The sequence below is a fragment of the Zosterops lateralis genome, assembly GCF_965231275.1.
Source record: "Zosterops lateralis genome assembly, chromosome: Z".
NCBI classification, from domain to species: domain Eukaryota; kingdom Metazoa; phylum Chordata; class Aves; order Passeriformes; family Zosteropidae; genus Zosterops; species Zosterops lateralis.
In genome coordinates this window covers 8,307,227-8,329,645 of record NC_139800.1, presented here as the reverse complement: position 1 = coordinate 8,329,645, position 22,419 = coordinate 8,307,227, and the positions used below count along the sequence as shown (strand labels likewise).

Sequence of the window (22,419 nt, the reverse complement as noted above, 5' to 3'; positions counted from 1 at the left end):
TTAACCTGCCCGCTGCAGCGGTGGGGAGTTCAGACTGTCCTGCTTGGCTGAGTTTTTTTCAATGGTCGTTATTAATGTAATTGCCCTGCCGAAGTGGTCTTGATGCTTACCTGCCTTCGTCCATAGTTTGCAGCTTTTATAAGGTCTTTGATCTATTCCAGAATGAGATATGATGTACAGCGTTCAGGGTACTTATTCGATGTGCATGTATTTGAACTCGTGCAAAGACTCGTTGTAGAATCTCCAAAATAATTATTTCAGACTGGGAGCGGTGGGTAAGGGTGTTACTTCGCGATACATCGCCGACCTCACTTTCTTGCAGAAAATAGTGTTCTAATGTGGTATTTGCTCGTCTCCGCTCGGAGACTGTACTTCGGAGAAAGCTGCAGTTCGAGTCACAGGTGTGTAGACACCTAGTGGGGAGAGGAGTCGGTCTCCAAGCAAATTTCCCCGCTTACCATTCAGTTCTCATTATTTCAGCGTCTCCCTGAGTGTGCTAGTCAGCTCTTCTATCTACCAAGCTTATCGTGCAGTGGAAGGGAAGCTTGTGTTAGGCACTATTCCTCTAGGGTTTTTTCAATTAGTATTAGAGAGATGGCAGTGCGAGGAGATGTGGTTATTAAATTTGTTAATATGAAGGTGAAGAAAGTCTTTGCATCTTGTATTTAGGGATGCTGTAGCAGTCACCAGCCCACCCCTCTGGTATCACTGTGCATGCATATGCAGTGTAGAAGTTTTTATCCTCCGGCACCGAAGACATGATAGCTTGTGTGGGAGGAAACACTTGGGTACCAGTGAAGTGGGAGAGCCAGATGTCATTTTTAACAGGGGAAGAAGGGGAGGGTGAAGGGGAAGATTTCATGTCCCCTTCCTTTTTCACCTAAATTTGTAGGACTGTCTTGAGTTTTTTCTGTTGAATTTTAAGTTTTATCACTGCTGAAATGCCCAGCATAAACCATTCTGCTGGCAGACTGGAATTCTGCCTGAACTCAGGAATCTTTTAGTGGCATGAAGCTCTCAGACAGTAAATAAGAAACAAATGAACAACAATACTTCTTCCTCCTTTTCCATTTGACCAGCCAAATGGAAATCCAGTAATACATCATCTCAAATGTAAGACTGTTTCTTCCCTGAAGTGTTTGGTTTGTTTGTTTCAATCTATCTAACATGGTGCCCAAGCTACATATTTTAGAACCAGTCAACTTAAGTCAGTTTGAGTCAAAATGCCTGAAGCTGTATAACTTCAGTTGGAGTAAAAAGATTATTTTTTTTATACAAGGTCTTAGCAAAGCACTCCTAAGAGGGCATTTTGGATACACTATGGAGTTTCTGAGCCAGTGTGGAACACTGCTGTTTGTCCCTGTGTTAGGTCTGTCTGCAAGGTTCTTGAACTGGGAGTCTTTGTTCATCTGCGAACCTGACACATAGTAACAATAGAAAAAGGCGTAAATCCAAGAAGTTCAGAGTGGCTGACTCACAGGAGTGTCTCCAGGTAGATGAACCATAGACCCGGGGTCAGGTGCTGGGGACTCTGTACGAGGGTGGTGCTGATAAGTGACTGTGAGCAGGTGCTGCAGCTCTGAGCCCCAGGGAAACTGGATCTAAGGAAACTTTGTTACTACCATAACTTCATTGAGTTTTTTCTAATGTTTTGAGTTTTTAAAATATGCTTTAAATTGTCATAAGAAGTTCTTATGTTACTACAACATCTCCAGTTCTGTATTTTCAAAAGATGCATAAGAGACAGAAGTACTCATGTTAAATACATGGCCATGAAGTTTCTACGATGCATTTGATAATAAAAGATCAGAGGAGTAGGTCAAGTCAGTTGAATTCTACAGTGTTTAGAAGACTTCGTTGGCTGCCAAAATGCCCATAGGCAGTAGGAGTTAAATAAGTAGTTGTAGCAGAGCACTTGTTGAACCTTCCTTAAAAAGAAAATAAATATTTCAGAGTATTTAAAGTAGTCAGAGTGGTAATTTTCTAGCAGGCTTTGCTGTGTGCATAGTTGGTTTTGATTGGAAACATTTGTATTAATCATAACACTTGGATCAAAACTCTGTAAATGCATTTTTTTTCCTCTTGCTACATGAAACAGGAGAAATCCATGCTTTTGTAAAGGCTTCTCTGCTATTTATATGATACATTGATACTTTTTCCCCAGTTTTTGTTGGTAGACTTCTCTGGTAGAAGAGGCAAAATTAAACATCAGTGAAACTATTCATGTTAATTGCAAAGTCTGTGATATTCGGTAGCATGAGGCAGGCAGCATAGTTTGGTTTTTTAGAAGTGGCTGCAGAAATTTCTGATTAAAACTTCTGTGGGAGCTGGGTGCCTAATTCACGTGGATAGATTTGCAAGTTATTAAAATAAATACTTGCTTGCAAGCTTTTTGAAATGGGAAGTCTAACTCAGGCTCAGATAATTCTTTCCTACAACAAAAACTAGTTGCAAGGGATGATAAGGAAGTTCTTCAAGAACTTAACAAGATTTTTTTCTGTGTTCTGTCACGAGAGGTGTTGTGCAACATGCTGCAAGGGACCTGATGGACAGAAGAGCCACATACAAGTTAGGGATCAGGTTCATTCACTGGCACAGAAAGCCCATATGCATTCTTATAAACACTTCTTAGCTTGTCAGTTAGTCATATTTCAAAGGACTTGATGACTGAGACATTAGAAAAAATGGTGTGGAAAAGAGCTGTCAGATGTTCCCTGTTCCAGCCCTGTCTACTGGTGTCTCTTTACAGTGTAATAAAGGGAGTGTTTCACAATAAAAAGAGCTTTCTATACATTGAGTTCATAGTACACAGTCAATATTTTACCTGCTGGTATTACACAGCTCTCTCATTTTATTCAGATGTAGTTTAGGACTTTCAGTGCAGCTTTGATTTCCAGTATAGCATTTCAAATTACGATTTGGCTTGTCTTTTTTTTTAAGTAGATGAAAATGAGTAACAGTTGAAATAATGTTTAGAAAGCTTTCACTGTTCTATATGTCTTCAAGCAACTGTTCTCTAAATAGATTTGGGGTTTAGTCGTATTTTTTCTTTTACTTTATGGTTGGGCAACCTTGAGCCAAAAGTTCAGGCCTGTGTTCTCTTGCCTTGAATGTAATTTAAGCATACACCCTGATACTTTTAGCCTGCTTGAGCTGCTTAGGTGGTCTGGGTGTGCCTGTTTCAGTTGCTGATTGTTTTTCTAGTATTATACCATAAACACATTAAAAAACATCTGGAAGATGGGGGAGTGGTAAAGCCCCTCTTTAAAAAAGAAAAAGGGGAAATATGGTAGTCATCAAGTAAAAGCTCTTTTGAGTCTTTGGTTCTTCTGCAGATTATGAGAAGACAAAAAGGTTTTTGAAATACAAGCTTTAGGATGGGGGTTGTTGCCCATCTTCACCCTTGTCATGAACAGGAGGAGCCTGAATACCCCAGTGGTCAGTGCTAATTACAGTAAGCTCCTCCTCTGCCTTGACAGACCTTTCGTGGAGAAGGGGTGTGGCTGTCTGGCTTCAGGGAGATAATATATAAATCTTGCTGCCAGGTTGGATACTGCACTGGAGGGATAGCTCCAGGGCTTAGCCCTCTCACCCTGAGACTCTTCAGTAGCCAGAAGTTACAGAGAAGGAAGCATGCCTCGTATTGCAGGGGTACACATTTGATTCAAGAAGTTAGGCATATATCCTTTATAAAAAAGCAAACATTAGCAGGAGATCTTTTTTGTGCTCTTGTTTGATTTTATTGTTACATAGTGTTCTTGTGTGGGACACAGTCTTTGCTAGGGTTGCAGAAAGCTTTAGTCATAGGTAGAATACAAAGCTCACAATCATTGAGAAAATGTGAAGTGATTTCATCAGGTTTCTCTTCTCTTCTCTTTCCAGGAAAAGCATGTGTGCAGAGTTTGGTGGCAGCATATTTAAGGTATGTGGGCAGTCTGTGGCAAATACATCTGAAGAAAGCGTGACTGGCTGAAGAGTTGGCTGAACTTGTGTATGGAGACACAGAAGTGCCGGCAAGCCCAGGAAAAGAACTATTTGGAAGAATATTGCTAGACACAGAAGAACTGGGAGGCTTAACTTCTGCAAGAGACAGTGACTAAGAGTAAATACATTGGTAAAAACATCAGCAGTGAAAAGGCAGACTGGTGTTTTTCATTCTCTCTTGGATTTTATTACTTAAGGGACATTTTCGTCATCCCATTTAATTCATCTTGAATTTCTCTGTACATAAAACTATAACTGGACAATTGCATTTTAATACTGTTTAATAACACTTTTGAATGTTAAATCATTTGCCAAGATGAGTGCTGAGGGATATCAATACAGAGCTTTATATGACTACAAAAAAGAGCGAGAAGAAGACATTGACTTGCACTTAGGAGATATATTAACTGTGAATAAAGGTACCTTACTAGCACTTGGATTCAGTGAAGGGGAAGAAGCAAAGCCTGAAGAAATTGGTTGGTTGAATGGCTTTAATGAAACCACAGGGGAGAGGGGGGATTTCCCAGGAACTTATGTAGAATACATTGGAAGAAAAAAAATATCTCCCCCCACTCCAAAGCCTCGTCCTCCTCGGCCTCTTCCAGTAGCACCAAGTCCTGCAAGAGCTGAATCAGAGAGTGAGCAACAAGGTCAGTATTCAGAAGGTGCATGGTTTCAGGTATTTTTGTTTCACAGTCTTGTCTGAGTGTACATTCGTGTATATGGCACCTGCTGGTCAGCATTTTTAGTGTACAGCTCCTTTCAGTCAAGTAAGAATTGTTTTTACATTGTAATATTTAGCTCACACACTTCGTGGTTTCATGTGGTTTATCTCAGGCACAGAGACCAGTGACTTAGTGTGAGATACCTCTCACAGGTTGGAAAGTGTGTTTATAATTCTCCATGGTGAAAACTTAAGTGGAAAAAGAGAGCTGGTTAACATTTATTTTAGATTTCTAAGAAACTGATGGAAGTGTTTCCTTTTGTGGTCCATCAAGCTCACTATTGAGAAAGCTCTTGGTGAGTCCAATACTATGCCTTCTAAATAAAAGTATGTTCTTACCACAAATCTCCTGCTAGCAGGAAAAGATATATTCTGGTCATGGGAGGTTACTTGTGGCATTAAAGGTAAGAATGAATATTTAAAAATGAAATCATAATAGAGAAAAATTAAGATCTATCATTTTTGAGGATTTGGCATACAGTAGAAAAAGACAGCCTTATATAAAAAAATGTTAAACAGAGGAAATACCTCTAAATTGCTTTTTAATCTGTGTTCGCAACAGTATGTTAAGCAGAACTCAGAATTTTATCAGAATTCTTCTGTTAAGAGAAGAAACAGGTCTTCTCTTTTATAGTTGGAAAAGCTTTGGGGTAAAACAAAACAAAACAAAAAAACTCTTCCTCCAAGTGATTTTGTCTCCTTTACCTACTGACATTCATATAGTTGGGTTTTACAGATGAACAAGCCAAGTACATTTTAGAATTGACTTTACAGCCTATTGGAGAAGACTAAAGTGGCTTATATTTCTTTAACTTCTAATACTTCATAAATTCTTTGGATTTCTAACTGTAGGTAATAAGAGTTGTAGTATGTGATTATGATTTTCACAGTGACACCATAGTAATGAATAGTATCACATTGCCTACACAGAAATGTTTGCAGCATCACTTGCAAATTTGTGGTATCAGTTTATCAACTTTAATCCCCCTGTGCATATTATAAGTTTTCGTATTCAGCTGTGCTGATACCCAGCAATGATAAGGGCAGAAATACATAAAAATGTACGTGGCAACCAAATTAACCTGGCAGAAGCATTTCTAGGTTGGTGGGGACTTAATAGAGAGTGAATCTGCATTGGTTTATATAGCAATGTTCTGAAGCACTGTAGCAAGTGTTGCTTGTAAGTCTGCAGTGCCTAGGTGTAAGTCATTGTTAGGATGAAGCTGAGTGCAGATGAGGATTTTAAGTTATAGTGGCATAATATAGAGGGTAATGGCATTTTAAGTTATAGTGTCCCTGTCTCTGAAGCCCTTGAACTCTTAATTACTAGTCATTAGAGCCTCATGTTTTCTTTTTCATTAGCATAGTTCTGAAAATGGAGTATTTCCTTTGAAAAGAAAAACTATTGCATCTTTGATCTTTGTATTGGATATTAATGTGCGCTGCTTAGGTGACACTGACTCTTTTCTTAACCCACCTGTGGAGATAGTTGAGACCATTCTCTGTAACCGCAGAATAAATATGGCTTTTTTGATAGACACCTCAATGCTGATAGGTCACTTTGAGCAGCAGAGAATGGAAAGAAAATATCATTCTTTACGTGTGCATGCTGTGGTAAAGCAACTAGCATCCCTGCTTTGATGTTTATTGGTTTAAAAAGCAGCACTTTGTAACTTCTTTGGCTTCAGTGCTCATGCTTGCTCCATGCTCCTGTTCACAGCTCCATGCTGTGAGCTGGCCACAGCTCTGCGCTGGGAAGTCCTGGTGTTAATCTTGATGTTTCCAAGCCTGCCCCAGGACTGTGTTTGTAACAGACATTTATGGGAGTTTCTGCTGCTAGGAGTTACTTTGGGAAATTCTGCTGCAGGTTTGGGGGGCTCTGGTTATATCTGATGTCCTATGTGAGGTTTATTGTTTTTAGACAAAGTACTATTTCCGTGCAATGTGTTTATTTTTAATACTGGGGGACTGTAGGAATTGGACAGAAGAAAGGGTTCTGTTTTAACTGGGAATCTTCACCTCAAACTCTGCACACATAATCCTGCCGTGCTCTAAAATGTTTAAGAATCAGCCTGCAGTCAACCTTATTTTCTTCTTCTTCTCCTAAAAAAAAAGAAAAAAACATTGCCATAGCTGGTTTTGAATTAAAGATTTTAAGCTTCATATGAGAGGCAAGACACCTCCATAATGCCCTAAGGCCAGATATTAGACTCTCCTGAACAGACATTTGAACATCAGGCTTAATTACTGTTAAAATAAAGTATGCTTTCCTAAAAGAAATTAGGAAAAATAATTATAAGTTGTCTCTTTACAGATCTTTTCTCTCTTAGAAGAGATCTAAGGCAGAGAGTGCTTTGAATCTTAGAAACAAATTTGGAAATGTTGTACTGAAAGAGTATTATAAAAATCAATATGAAGACAAAGTTTTAAAGTTAGCAGAATGCTACAAAAATTTACAGTAAAACCAGAGGTAAGGGCAGAAATATAGTTCAGATAAAGGGCAATGTAGCAATATATGTTTGACTTCCAGGTGGCTTCACTATTTTTGTAGATGTTATTTGGGGCAGGGAGTAGTACAGTTACATTGTCCAGCAGCCAATGGAATGGGCAGTAGGCCAAGAGATTCCTCCCAGGATGATACTTCTCTCTGCACCCTTAGAGTGTATTTCAAATAAATTAATGTTCAGTGTGAAACTTGCCTGACCAAAAGCAGTCAAGTTTGCATTTTCACTACTTGATGAATTGAAAGTACTGTAGATTAAAATGTCAAATTAATGGGGAACTGTAATTTAAGACTTCTTAAACATACTTCATTTATTTGTAATCTGTATACCTTTTTAATTCTTTAAAGAGTCAATTCTCTATGTAGCCCTGTTGCATATATGTTGAATAAGAGTATCAGAAACTTGAGATTTCAAAGAATATATATGCATAATCAAAGAAGTTCTTTTAATTTTGCCTTATACCTGGGTTTATTTTTTTGAAGAAAACATTTTCTTATATTTTCAATACACATTAATACTTAATTATTCACTCTGAATGGTTTTTTCCCTTGGCTTTATTAAGCCTGATCACTTGCTCATCAATGTCCAGATTGTTTGGTATTAGATATAATTTGGAGTATTTAAGCCCAATGCTGCCAATACTCACACTGGTGTATTACTCATACACAAATAATCACAGACATCTGAACACACTTTGCAGTCCTTGAGGCTGGTGGCAGGGGCAGAGCTGCTCATCAGGCCCGTGTCTTGTACAGTCAGTCTTACTTTGAAACAGGGAGCTTCCTAAATGTTAAAACCCAATCTGGAAACAACCTCCCTGCCTTGCTGGTGGTCTTAAATTCCATTAAAACACCTAAATCTTTCCACATATTTTTATTTTATTAGTGACTTATTTAAGTTTCTAGGACCATTGGTTAAGACAAAAATTGGCATTCCTTGGCTGAAATTTTAGGACTGTTACATTTTGCCTGTCTTCCCCTTATCTTTGTCAATAAAGAGCTAGGTTTGGTCTGATTTTGTGGGGATTTTTTTTAAAGTTGCTTCTGAAAGGATATGAAAATAAAAGAGAAATGAAAGCCCCAAGAAGTCTCTAGCACCTTCCAGTCTCAGGCCTGGTGCATGTCAGAGCTGTGGCAAAGCAGATGTAATTCCTCTCACTGTTGTGAGGTTCCAAGTGGCCCAACCTGCCACATTTTTTCTTCCCACCAGACAAGGGTGCCTGGCTGTAGCTGGGAGAATTGAGGTACTTGCAACAGTGGGGACACAGCATAGGGTCATTTTTATTCCCCGCATTAGACATCTAAAGTTTATGTGAAGCAGTAAAGATTTTACATGACTGGAGTCTTTTCTTTTGGAATGATTTCTTTTTTTTTTTTTTTTCCTTTGTAATTGAAGCTACATTAGGCTGCTTCCTCTGGCTTATGCTGGTTTTCCTCAACCCTTTGCAAATGAAAAGTGCATAAGCTGTACAAAGTCCAGATACATTTTGCAAATGTTCATTCATCTCATCTGATACGACCACATGCATTTAGAGTTGATTCATACAGTATCATTTCTCTACCTGGTTTGTGAAGGCTGATCTTAGGCAGACTTTGGTGCATAAAGCTTTGATTGATTGACTGAAATACTTTTAGATTTAACTTGGAATGCTAAATTCTCACTTTGAAGTGAAGATCAGATTGCAGAAGGGCTGACCAGAACTTTATATGAATATTTTGTCTGTTCTGATGTTTTGGCGCTTCCTGCAACTTCCTGTGTAACTTAAAAGGGTTGTTTATGTTGACACTTTGTACTATTTCAGCTGATTTTGTGCCTAAAAATAATCTGAAGCTCTTCCTTCTTGTGGTGAGCTATAAAACAGATTTTTTTTTTTTTAAAGAAAAAGCCTAAACTTTTTTTCCGTTTTCTAGAACAGATACAGATCAGCAAGTTACACAAAGATAATGACATGGAACATTTGGAAACTCTTTCCTTTCACCAACCAGGTTATGCAATATCTGACAGAGATCCAAACTGACAGAGGGCATAAAACCGTTTGTGCATGGTTTAACTGGATGTGTTGTAGGATTTGTTTCTTTAGTTTTGCTATAAAGCCAGTGTAACAATCAATTTGTGAAAATTATTTACATTTGTGTATTGAGGGACATAAGAGTGAGTGAAATGCAGAGAACCTGGAGCCTCCATTGGGAAGAAAATAGTCATCTTGCCTGATTTAGGCAAATGGAAAAAGGAAATTATGGGAATGAAGTGATGAGTCAGTATCTCATGACAAATACAAATGGTAAATATATTTACCATTCAAGGCAGAACCCCTGATTTCTTTCTTTTTAGAACTAGTTTGAGTATAAGCTTTTGCCCTGCTGCAGTTGTCAGAACTACATTGCAGTCGTGAATTTTCATGTCAGTTGAGTTTGACTTGCACTGAGAAATGGGGCAAGTTCCTGGCATAGAGCCTTGCTGGCTGCTTGTGATCACATTTCTAGGCAAATTTCTAACTGCCAGGTAAGTCTTTGCCACCTGCTTTGTCACTGATGATTGCAAAGATTTTTTTGCAAGCTCCACTGAAGTGAGAGCATTATTTTCACAGCGGTAATGTGAGGGTTGATAATAACTAAGAAAGGCTTTGTAAGCACCACAGGAAGCACAGGGATGAGGTTTGCAAGAGCACAAACTGCACGTGGATGGAGGGCCCGGGCGAGTTCATGGCTGATGCCTGGCCCCACCTGCTGGTGCAGGAGGAAGGAAGCAGGAGGGAGGAAGGACCTCTAAACCCAGCATCTTCCACGTTGTGTTTTAATCCTAACAGGATAAAAATCAGAGAGAGAGCTTTTTAAAATAATACTTTAAGTGAACAGTATATATTTCTGTGAAAAATATATCACTTGGGGCACACAGAACCACCTTTTAATCCTCTAAGGTGATCTTAGACAGAAAAGGCTTTGTGTGACTGAAATGAATCTCTTTTCCCAGACTGTATCAATCTAATTAATCTAATAAAAATAATGCCTTCTTTTACACTACACTTAAGTTTGGATTAAGAAGCTGAAAGAATAAGACACTCCTATTTTGATGCTGTAACAAGTATTTGTCTGTTTTGTATTATACTTATTTTATTATGTCTTTCTATGATTATAACAATGGCATTTATATTGACTGGCTTTGCTTACCTTTCCTTAGCCTTCTGCTACTCTGATTTAGTCTGCTAATACTTTGTACTGACATGAAAGCTGGGGCAGATGTAAAGCATGGCAAAGGTGAATTAGCCTACACCTCTCATTGGAATCATCTTGGTCTGGTCCTGTAGCTGTGATCCAGGAACATATGAAAAAAACCTTCAGTGGTTAGCAAATAGTTCTTACTTAGGCTTGCATGTGATAACATCAGTTTGTGAGTTTCAGCAATACGTGCTACTAAGTGTTTGCCAAGAATGGATCATTCAGCACCCTGAGCAAATAACTGTGCCCACTTAAATAGTTGTGTGATGCCATACATGCATCCAGATTTTCTTGTGTGAAAGAACACAGGTCTGTTACTGCAGCTGGCTGTGCACTGTTTCACATCTGCCTCTTACTCCAGAGCTGCTCTCCATGATGAACATCCATGAAATCAATCTGAAGGCTAGAATACAAAGAACTTCTTTATTTTCATAGCTAAGAATGACAAAGGGAATTACATGATATTAAAGACATGCTTATTTTAACTGGAGAAGGGTATTAAGTCCTGAGATTACTTTGGTGGGAATCTGAGTACTCAGGAGAACTTAGAGAAAATTTCTAGCTTAAAAAAAAAGAATATCTCTGGTTAACAGTTGCTAACTTTTGTTTGTGCTTTCAGAAAAATACATGTCTAAAATGCAATTATGTGTAGACTTTTTTGTTGGAGTTTTGGTTATTGTTTGTTTTCTTTTTTTTTCCACTCTGCTGTACAAACACCTGCATCCTTAGACATTGCCTGAAATCTTGTCATGAAGTATTAGCAGGAGTAACCTCTTGTACTAACGTGACTTTTTTCAGTCTTTTATAAATGCTGTATGTCACAGTCCACAAGAATAGCATCGAGATCTTGTTTTTTATTTTCAGATGTTGACCCACTTCATAAAATTGTTTGCATGTAAGACAGCATTAAAAAATTATTTAAGCTGATGGCTTTTCATATAACAAGATCCTCACAGGATACCTGATTTTCAAAAACACACTACTGCCCTAATCCAGGGAAAGATGCAATTGCATATGATTTCTACACTTTAAAAATATTTTTGGGACTATCTTATACTTCAAAACTACTATATAAACTATTACATGAATGATGAAAAATGTTTTTAACAGTTCAGTTAGCTGTCAGACAGTTTTCTTGTACAATCCACTAGGTCTGTTTGTGTATACTCCTCATCATTTGCTATGTTAGAACATTTCCCAGAGGCCAGTATTTGAGATAATTCCTTCATTGGAGATTGTGGATGTTGAGGGCAAGAAGTGAGATCTGCCTTCAGTAGGTCTAAACATGCCAGTTTCTGTGCTGGCAAATCATTTCATGGCATCTGGGATGGGAGGATGCTCCTGCAGAAGGGAGACATCTTGCAGGAATGGCGGTTACTTTGAGTCCATTCAGGTTCCAGAACATCTTGAGCAACTGTTGTATCTTTTCAGTAAAATAGATGATGTTGATTTTTCTCTGTGGGTTTTTTTGCCTTTTCTTTTTTTTTTCTTTTATTTTTTTCTTTTTAGTGTCTGTGTTTTAGAAAAACAAAGTTAATTCTGCTATCCTTGAACATTTTGATGCTTCCCTAACAAACACTAAAATTGTAAAGGTAGTGGAAAAAGCCAAACTATTCCATTCAAGCACATTAGATTGGTATCATTCAAGTGGTCTCTACTTTGCTCTTTCTCCTCTGTGGGGTTGCATGTGTTGGATGCATGTTTGAACACTCTAGTTCCATAGCCTCCTGCTTGCCACCTGGGAAGGGAGGAAGAGTGGTGCAACCTGAGATCTGTAGTCTGAGAGGGAATGCACCTCTGAGCTGTTTTTTTGCTGGGATAGAGTTACCACAACCTAGCAGGAGGCATGGCTGCACCAGGTTTGTATGTCTTGTTTATTAGTGGAATTTATTTGTTGGGGTTAGGAGAGAAAACTTAAATGCTATCACCTATTTCTTCCAAGATCTCTTCATCCTGCTTGGATAACATTGGTAGATAGCAGATAAGCATGGAGGACTATTCTTGGCAAAGGAACTTTTGAATAGTGCACTGCAAATCAGTTAGGCATGTTACAGCTTCTCCAGCAGTCTCTCTCAAAGAGAAGCCTCTTAGTTTGTGAGGTTACTTTTTTATTTCCAAGTCCTCTTCCTCAACTCTTTTTTGCTGGAGGTAGATGAAAGCACTTAAATTAGGGAATTAATGAAAGAAACCACTAATTATGCGTCATGATAGATAAGTCTGCACAGATGTATCTGGTTTCATTATCTCTCTATCCAGGAACATTCCAGAAATAAGCAGTTAAGGGGAAATTTTTTCATTCTTTTTCCTATTTGCACATGGTGCTCAACACTGTGAGCACTCATTCCAGTTCTCTAGTGCTATGTTTTTCATGCAAATTTCATTGCAATTTTTCATGTGCTGTGCTTGGATAGAGACAGGAGAATGTTGTGTTTTTGACCTTATCCTTGAGTTGTCTCCTTGCCAAGACGCAGCTGCTTGGCACAGGTGAAGAGTGACTGAGACTGTGGCAAAACCCTCCATAATTTCCTGCTTTGCTGCTAGTTGACTGGCACATGCATGAGAGGAATCTGCCCTGATGTGGTCTGCAAAGAGCTGTGGGGTGCCAGGACACCATGGGTACGTGGGTCTCCTGTGAAGACCTTATTTTAGGTACTTAGGAGTAAAATCTACAATTAAGAAAATATTCTGGCCAGGGTAAATCTACTCAATTGTTCTGAAGCCAGAATAGTGTAGCTAGTCAATAGCCTAAATAAGCAAATTTAGGGAGGCCTTTTGCTCCAGTGCAAGCCAGTTCTAGGCATAAAAAATTTTCTAGTCATCCTTCTAATCTGGCCTGGCCAATTGATAGAATTTTAAGGAACACATTCTCAACAGCAAGTAGCAAAAATTTCTTCTGAAATAACAGAAAATAGGACTTCTGTTCATTGACTAAGGGCTTCTTAAGGGCACAGAGTGATGAATGTTTGAATTCTCTTTGCTGTATTTGTAATTCATTACTGTTGGTTGAAAGATTAAAGTGCATTCCCTGCAACTTTCATGTTTTTCTGACTTCCTCTTGGATCAAACTTAGTGCTTAAAACTCTAAAACTTCTCTGGTAGCCTGTGTAAACCGCAGCTCCTACATGAAATAAAGGATTTTCAGAATGCCATTTTTGTCAGGGTTGTTTTTGGAGACAACATGAAACCATTGGTTGAACAATATATACTACAGACCAACTAGCATAAAATCTTGCTTCTTGGCAAGTTGAAAGTCTCATCTATTTTTGATATTAAAACCTTCACTGAAAGAGCTAGTGGGCTGCTGGTGCCTTCCAGAGTGATTTAGGATGCAGGACTTCGAGTTGCACGAACACTTCAGCAAAAAAGGGGAAGACAGTTACCAACTGTTATGCTTTTTCTCCAGATGTTTCCTCTAAGACAAATATATAGGGTTTTATTATGACACAGTAAGAACATGCCAATTAGATGAGAATGGCTGTTTTGTTGGGGGTTTTTTGTGTGGGGTTTTTGTTTTTTTTTTTTTTTTCAGTTCTCAATGTCTGTTTGAACTAAATAGCCAGTCAATCAAATACGGTGGTAAATTGTCTAGAAGTTTGGGTGGAACATGCCCATGCTTGTTAATGTGAGCTGCTCTCTTCTAAACAGAGCATTAAAATCCTTTATTCAAAATCCTTTTGGATGCAAACTAAAAATAAAATTATTTTAAAGTACTGATGTTCTTGAAAATATTATACATGATTGAGGATTTTTTTTCTTTACTTCAAGGACTTGCTCATACAAGAAGCCATAGGTTACTATTCTACTTTCCCTTAAATTGATGGCAAAACCCGTCTCGACTTCAGAAGGAACAGGTTCAGAGCTATAGTCAAGATTTAGCAGTGTTGGCAGAAATCCCATAGTTCTTACTCTTAGTTCTGTTAGGCAAAATTCCCAATGTCTTTAGGGTTTGGAGCACAAATCTTAGCTCTTTTTGGAAGAGGTTCCAGTATGTCAGAATCATAGAATATGAATGTGCATGAAATACTACACCATAAACGCTGATGTAAAGAACAGTCTGACTGTCCTTTCATAAATTTTGAATACAAGTAAGGGAAGCTCTGTTGTGAGCATCTTTTCTGAGGTCCTCGGCTAATGCAGAGCATGTAATTTCACCCTGTTATTCCTGTTTTGAGCTCATGACTTCTAGATGAATTTAAAGCCTGTTACTAATTAGTCCAAAATGTTTCCTTTAGTATGTATTTAGTGTAGATTACTTAACTTTTTATCCCTTTAATGTCCATTACATGGTAAGAATTGTGAATTTAATAGTAAAATGTTTTCATTTGGGAAACTACATATATTTTATGTATTTTATATTTATGTATTTTATATTTATTTTTGTATTTGGTGATGGCAGTATAAAAATTACTTTCACTAAGTTATTTTCTTTCAATATATTCAGAACTCTTCATTGAAACACATTAAAAATTTGCTCTAAGCTGATAGATACTTTGTCAGGGCTGGTGTTTTCCTTAGGGCTGCCTGTTTGGGTAACTAATGTGACAGTAATAGGGGGTCTTATAATTGAGGAAGTGACAGTTTTATTTGTATATTCTGTTACTTAACTAATATTATATTTAGAATAAATACAGAGTTTTATCACCTTGATGTATGTGCATATAGACAATGAGCTGCACACTATAGTAGAAGAACATTAAGATTTCAAAACTGCATCTAAAACTTGTGTTTATACATATAAGTACAACTTCTTTCAGTGTATGCCATCAGATACAATTTTTTAGTGATATAGTTGTCGTACACTTTTTCTCACTTATTCTTGCTTTGTTTTTTTCAAGATGTTTACTGAATTAAATTTGCTTCATTCAGGTTGATCAGTTTGTGGTCTTAAGCCACCTGTTCTTCACAGCCTTCAGCCTTTTCTCTGGAAACAGGTTTTTTTTCCTGATACTTCTGCTCTTTCCAATGACGTGACTAATTAGTGTTTCATAGAACTTAATAATGACAAGTACTAAGTCATCTTTAGGACACTGTTGTAAGCAAAGGTGCTGTCATGGTTCCTGTAAGGAATGAGGTAAACGAAACAGACAATTAAAAACAAAACAAAACAAACAAACAAAAAAAACCAACCAAACAAAAAACCCCTCACCCTACTGCTTTAGGATAGTTTAATCTCTTTGTAATAGGAGGGCCATGTAGATCTTTACTTAAAAAGGTGTACCTGGGGAGTAACTCCTAAAACCCCTTAATTTGTAAGAACCTTAGCAGTTGCATTGCATTGTGATAACTAAAACCAGGAACCAGAAATGCATTAGGTTTGACTCTGTAAATCTATTTGTCCCAAGGAGTGAGTACCATCTTCTCATTCCTTGGCTGCCTTCAGTTACTCTGTACTGGATGTCAAAACAATTCCTTGCAGAACAAATCTTCCTGGCATACCTCTTCCTGCACCAGCTGGAGTCCAAATATAAGCATCAAAATTGAAAGAATTACTAGAATGTGAGTGCACAGATTCAACAAAAATGGTGGCATAATTTAGCGTCAGCTTATTTATTTCATGATTTTGCAAATCCACAGTTTCAATTCTTTTTTGTATGCATAAAGCACATCTCACAATAAAACATTTCAGTGGCGTGTGTTAAGCACCTCTTACTTTAGGTTTTTATGGTGCATCTCTATTAGTTTTGAAGGGTTTTTTGTTGTATCACAGTCATGATTCACAATACAGGATTTTTTGCAAATGGTGACATTACATAGCAAATTACCATTCTTGAAACTTGATTTTTGTTTTTCTAATATTCATCAATAACTTGCTTCCTTGAAAGATGCTTTTCCTCCCATTTTTATCTTGCCATGCAGTAAACTGCAACTTTACTTAATCAAGAGGTGTAGCAGTGCAATTTCATCCTGGTGTGACAAAGTTCAACGTTTTTCCTGGGTTACTCTGTTGCTAGCATCATAGGTTAGATTCCTCTTTCAGGAAACACTAGTTTAGAAAGTGGAAGTCAAGACATCAAGTGTGGATGATAGATGAGTAATGGAGGAGGTATGAAAAATACTCTTGACACCTGGAATGATTATTCATTAACTTTCCAGACACACTAGAAACGTGGAAAGAGTGTTCTGCCATGGAGGAATCTGTGCTGTCTTGCAGGAGACCTCTCTGCCAAATTGAAAAAAATTGAAGGATATACTTACTCCATATGAAGTTTTCTGCACAACCTTTGTGTTTTTAAGTTTTTAGTTTTTCATGTCTTTAGATGTTAATATGGAAATTGCAAGGTCATTGGATTTGGGTGTACAAACAAGACACACAACTATGGAGAACTGTGGCATTTGATCTTTGAAAACTATGTATGAATGCATGCTCCTATGAAAACCCCAGATTGCAAAAATCATTTGTAGTGGGCTAGAGAGGTATTTGACAGATTATGTGCAAGTACATACATGTGTTTTTCATTATTTGATTGCCTTAGGAGACTGGTGTTTAAGTTGGCAGATCTACTTACTAAAAGCAAAGCTCTTTGGCTGGCAGGATTACAGAATGCCTGAAGGAAAGAGTCCAAATGCTGAGAGCAAAAGAGAGGGAATGTGTAATGTGCAGAAAGGGGAAGCTGTAAAGCCAGCAGGAAAAAATAGGCTTGAATATGGTTCTAATTTGTTCTGTTGGGCTCAAGTTGATAGCCATGCAGAAGTAAAAGCATGAAATTCTCTTATTTCAGTATCAAGTCAATGTTCTGGAAAATACTGGGGTTTTTTTATTATGTTAAGTATTATTTGGTTACATATTTGCAGCTTATCAGAAATCTTTAATCCAACTTATTTTCTGACTCAAATTTTTAAAAAAGTGCAGCTTGTTTTGGATGTTTACAGAGTCATTACACTGTCAGACTGTGACATAGGTGACCAATATAATAGGCTCTGAAACTTTCTTCTTGTCTTTATTAGCATGACTCAAAATACACTGTTGCCTCCCAGTATATGTTAAATTTCTGCAGTTAATTCTGTGATATGTAATTTGTAGCTATTCTGGGGAAAAAACTCCCAACCTAGTCTTTATATGAGTTTAGAACAAAATACGAGTTTAGAACAAAACTATCCAACTATCCTACAGCATTTTGGAATCAGCAGAGAAAGAAGTTGAGTATGTGTATCTAGAGAAGTCTCCATCTGTGGCCTTGCACTTTGTTGATGTCTTCCTTCTCAACCTCAGGTAATACAGATTAGCATTTTCACTTGGTCCTTTGTGTTGTTCAATCCTAGCTGAATGCCATTGTAAAATAACCTGCCACCTTGCTCTGTCTCTTAAGACTTCTCAGTTTGAAAGCAAGGTTTGAAGTATGGGAAGCTGACAGGTGAAAAGCAGACTGGTGTACTGAAACAAGAAAAGAGAAGCAGAAGGGCTGGCTCCCCTGAGAGATCAAGAACTATGCTATTTGAAAAAAACCAAACCACTAAAACACAAAAATAAGAGGGACTTTCCCTTTAAATAAGGCCACAGTTTAGATGATTGCTCATACTGATACATCTAAATTATTCTAGAGGCTATTAGTGGCACATTTACCATGAAAGACTAGAATCCTGTGAGAAGTAGCAAGTCCTGCAGTAAATAGGTACCTGGTGGTAGCACAGCAGAGCTTAGGTGAGTTAGACCAGCTGTCTGTTGCATCTGTCATTTTTGAGGAGCTTTATCTTGTAAAATCCTCAGTAAAGTTCTCTGAAGTTGCCACATCTGAGCTATTTAGGAGACAAGTTTTTCCAGCTTCATGCAGGCAGTTCATGGGAACTAGGCTTAAAAACAAGGAGTCATATGTGTTTTAGAAAAATCAGGTCAGTTTAATGTATTTCTCTTTCTCCTGTTCTCAGCAGGGAACTGGTTCTCTTGGAATGCTTTTCCATCTGAGAGTCCAGTGAGATACCCTTTTTCCTTCTGGCATGGATGAAATTTAAATAAATAGATAAATAAATAAATACATTTGAAAAGGCAAATGAAATGAGGAAAAGGCATTCCCTTCTGCTAGGGCCAAATAAAGGTAACTGGTTCTTTCTTCCAGCAAGGTGACAAGGGATTCCTCTGGAGTACAGTAATGAAATGACCATAAATGTAAGACTTCCTTTCTTTCCCCCCTCTCTCTCTTTTCCCCTCAGCCCCTGCACCATCCCACACCCAGCAGGATAGCAGGAAAACAACCAGAATATACCTGGAATTTTGACAGAATAGTCAATTCTCTGTCCTTGCTGGCCAGTATGGAGGAAGGCTTACTCCAGTCAGCCAGCAGCCTTCTCAGCCTGTCAATCCCCCACCCATTTCTTAGTGAGTCATAGCTAGAAGGCCTTTTTACATGTTTGATCACATATTGTGAAAGTCAGGAATTTATTTTTCCTCCTTTTTTGCATCCTATAAGCAATATTCCAAGTCACCTGAGTGATGGTTGCTTTAGCTCTGTACCTATGTGGAAATTAAGATAGATAGATAGATAGAGCGAGCCACTGTATTTTCAGATATGGATTGCTTAGAAGACCAGCTAACCTTCTTAGCAGGAGCAGGATGGTGGAAAGACTGATTTGGATGTTTTATGTGTCTGACCTCTAGAAGATCTGTACACTAGCAACACTTAAATATTCAAGTCATTAGTTTTTCTTGTCATTCTCACATATACACGTAGTAGTACTCTAAGTTCAGAAAGAGCACTGATCCTGTTACTCAGGAATTTTCTACAAGGAAGTTGGAGAATATCTACAGCACCTTCTACCATGCTGGAGTAGGTCAGTGTAGGGCAGCTGCTGAGTAGAAGTAAGGAATGGAAACAGTGGATCAGAATGCTTCTTGCTCATCTCTTGGGTCTTTGTTGAGGACCTAAAAAGAGCTGCCTCCCTCATTTATTCCATGAAAGAGCTGCTTTTATTTGATTCACCGGAGCTAAAGATCATAGGGAATGTGTTGTAAGTTCTTAACCAGATCTATGTTTTTTTTTAGTTTTGCACTTCTGTAGCTTATACCTTCCAAAATCACTTAAAAAATATTTCTTTCAGTTATTTCATCCTATTCTGCTCAGTCTCACTCCTTTAAAATACACCACTGTTTGTTTGGGTTTTTTTTGTTTTAGATCACAAGACACTCTATAAGGCTGCAAAAGGATTTCTTGGATGTGAAGTGTTTGGGTTTTCTTAGAGAAGCTTTGTCTCTTGCTTTTGGTCTCTTTGGAAATGAAATGAATGCTCCCACTGCAGACTGAAATCTTGTTCCATACCTTCTTATTCTGATTTCATTTAGTCTTTGCCTTGCAGATGGTGATTTGAAAACACAGCCAGTTTTTCATGAGCATCATCTTTGCTGTCATTTTCAATTTTCTTATGCACTTCCTGTAAACAGGTTTTACACTATATGAATTTCATAACACAGTGTGCTGGTCAGTACACAAATGGAGGTCTTTTGCCAGTTAGAGTTAATTAACCAATTTGGACCCTGACAGCTTTGTAAAGATTTGTGAAATTTCATTCATCACCTTAAGTGCTAGGTGTGAATGAAAGCTACTTCCGCAGTGGAGTGTGAACAAACAATGATTTATGAAAGAGAGATCTTTAGGTTCATGCATTGAGTACATGTACTTGATATTGCATGACATCCTTTTTATTTAGGATCTTGGTAGTGTGAAACATACTTAAATAAGAAAATAACACTGATACTGCTATGCAGAGAAATCTCTACAGGAGTACAATATGGGTCAAAAAAATCCTGTATATAGAGTCTTAGAGTTTTCTTCTTCATCTGAAGGTGAAGAGGATGGTGGAATTACTTCTCTGTAGATTCAGTCTAGAATTTTCATAATAATGTTGTTTCTGTATCTGTGTCAGATCACCCCATGGTTTAATGGCTGTAAGGATTAACCCAGTTTTACTTTCTTATAAGACTGCCTTTCAGCATTGCTGTATTCTTGTTGCTACAGCTACGGCTCTTAAGATTTTTCTTTTTTCTTTTCTTTTCTTTTCTTTCCTTTTTTTTTTTTTTTTTTAGAGGAGGAGACGTGTTTGATTTGAAACACATTAGTTTTTTGAATAAAAGTCATGGTGCTTGGAGAGCTGTTGCCATTGTTTACATTTTTTTTCTGGGTGACTGCTATACACTCATTATTTTTAACTTTCTGTGTACTTACAAATGTTTCCCATAATTCCCAAAAGATGAAGGAGCAGTGTTGGCTTTTATCAGTCAGCAGCTTCTGCCAGTTCTTTTATGTAAATCGTCCAGATCTAAACAACTTGACTTCTCAAGCATAGTGATATGCATTATCTTTTTCTTGCAGTTGTGAAGAGCCTATTCTTTTCTTCTAGATTTGTTGTCTGTGGATAGCTTGACAGGGATTTGTTTGCATTCTTCTCCCATTAGTTTCTCTACAGCAAAAAGGTAACAAAACAAAGCATTCTTTCAGAGCAAAACAGCATACTGCCCTGAATTTTTATGTATTATGATTATTGAATAAAAAGAGAATGCTTTAAATGTGCTTCTCAAGCAGAGATACTATCACAAACCAGTGATGGCCTTGCATAAGAAACTTTATGTTACTGGCAAAAGGGAAATAGGAATAAGAAGCAGGGATCCTTTAGAGATGGAACAGGTCATTCTCGACAGTGTTCCAGTGGCCATGCTGTCTCACAGTGAAGGTTCACCCACAGTCCTGTCCTGGCTACAAAGAGCAGATGCTACTGGAGCACAGTTTTGAACTGTCACCATTTATGTGTGGAAAGGGAATTGAGGCTAGTAATCTTCGTAGGATAGCAGCAGACTACTCAGAAGAAAATACATACTACTTTTTAAATGAAAATGGTTCCAGCACATGAACTTGCTTTATCTATTAAGTTTTATCTGATAGAGGTCATTAAAATAATCTCACAATGGCATTCTACTGGTTGGCCAGAACTAAAATTTTCAAGTGCCTCTTGAGGTGGACCTCAGCATTCCGTCCCTTAAAAGATAGGCAACTGCCTCTCTCCTATGTGTCAAATATTTCCAGGAAAAAACAGATAGGTATTTCCTCTTCCAGTTGCTAGGAAGAACTCAGGAACAAATTGTGGACCAAAGTGCTTTTACGTGGGAAGCCATTCTGGGATGACATGATAGAGAATTCAGGTTTGAAGAGGAAAACAGGAATATATAAGCCTACTGCCTGACCAAGTGTCCTTGTACAGTTTAGATAATCTTCCAGATACTAAATTACTCAGTTTGTCAGTTGAGTTTTTTATCCCTTGAGAGCTCTGGTCTTTGTGTACTGAAATGGGCAGTGTAATTTCATGGGGAAAGTTCTATGTCATTTTATGAAAAGATGTGAAAGCAAGAACTGAAATTGCACATGCAGCCTTAGTTCTTCGTGATCTTAAATTTTGAGTGCTTGACCTTGGTGGTGGTGTTGATGCTCTTGCAGTATTGTTTTGTTAATGTGTCTGTGTAATATGGCAGGTGTCAGAGGGAGCTTTGCTGCTCCTTCCTTACAGAGTGACTGTAGCAAAGGTACCACGTGAATATATTAACTTACATCTAGTCACTTTACAATAAATTGTATTTTTAGTAAATTTTCACTCTTGCTTTATTAAAAAAAAAAGTCTAGAGTGCAGAAGTTAATAGAAATCATGGCATAAATATCCTTGGGAATGATGAGGTAGTTTGTGGGAAGGCAGCTGGCAACAGTTCTAAGGGAATGCTTAGTTAATCATAATACCAGTAAGGGAGGTTTTGTTTAGAGAACTATCAAGATTTTGTCTAATAAGGATTTCTATGTACCACTACTAAAATCTGGATGTTTTATGACAATAATAACATTGAAGCACCAGGAACTTGATAAGTAAGTCAAAAGATGCAGCTGCCAGTGGAATGTGCTGTTTGTCCTCATGCCAGCATTATCCACACTACACTTGAACATTCAGTGTTACGTATTTCCCTTCTTGATAGCATGCATGGTTTCATGTCAAACCACTGCCAGAAGCTGAAATTGTCATTTAGTGT

At 37.8% G+C, this 22,419-nt stretch overlaps 1 protein-coding gene across 1 annotated transcript in view; it reads left to right on the top strand.

Moving 5' to 3' along the window:
• The first annotated feature begins 3,934 nt into the window (after positions 1-3,934).
• PIK3R1 (phosphoinositide-3-kinase regulatory subunit 1) overlaps positions 3,935-22,419 on the top strand; it is a 55,433-nt gene continuing 36,948 nt past the window's right edge. Inside the window, exon 1 of the mRNA XM_083883299.1 lies at positions 3,935-4,634. Within this exon, the coding sequence (XP_083739425.1) occupies positions 4,301-4,634 (334 nt within the window). The 5' untranslated portion in view covers positions 3,935-4,300. The remainder of the gene's footprint in view (positions 4,635-22,419) is intronic.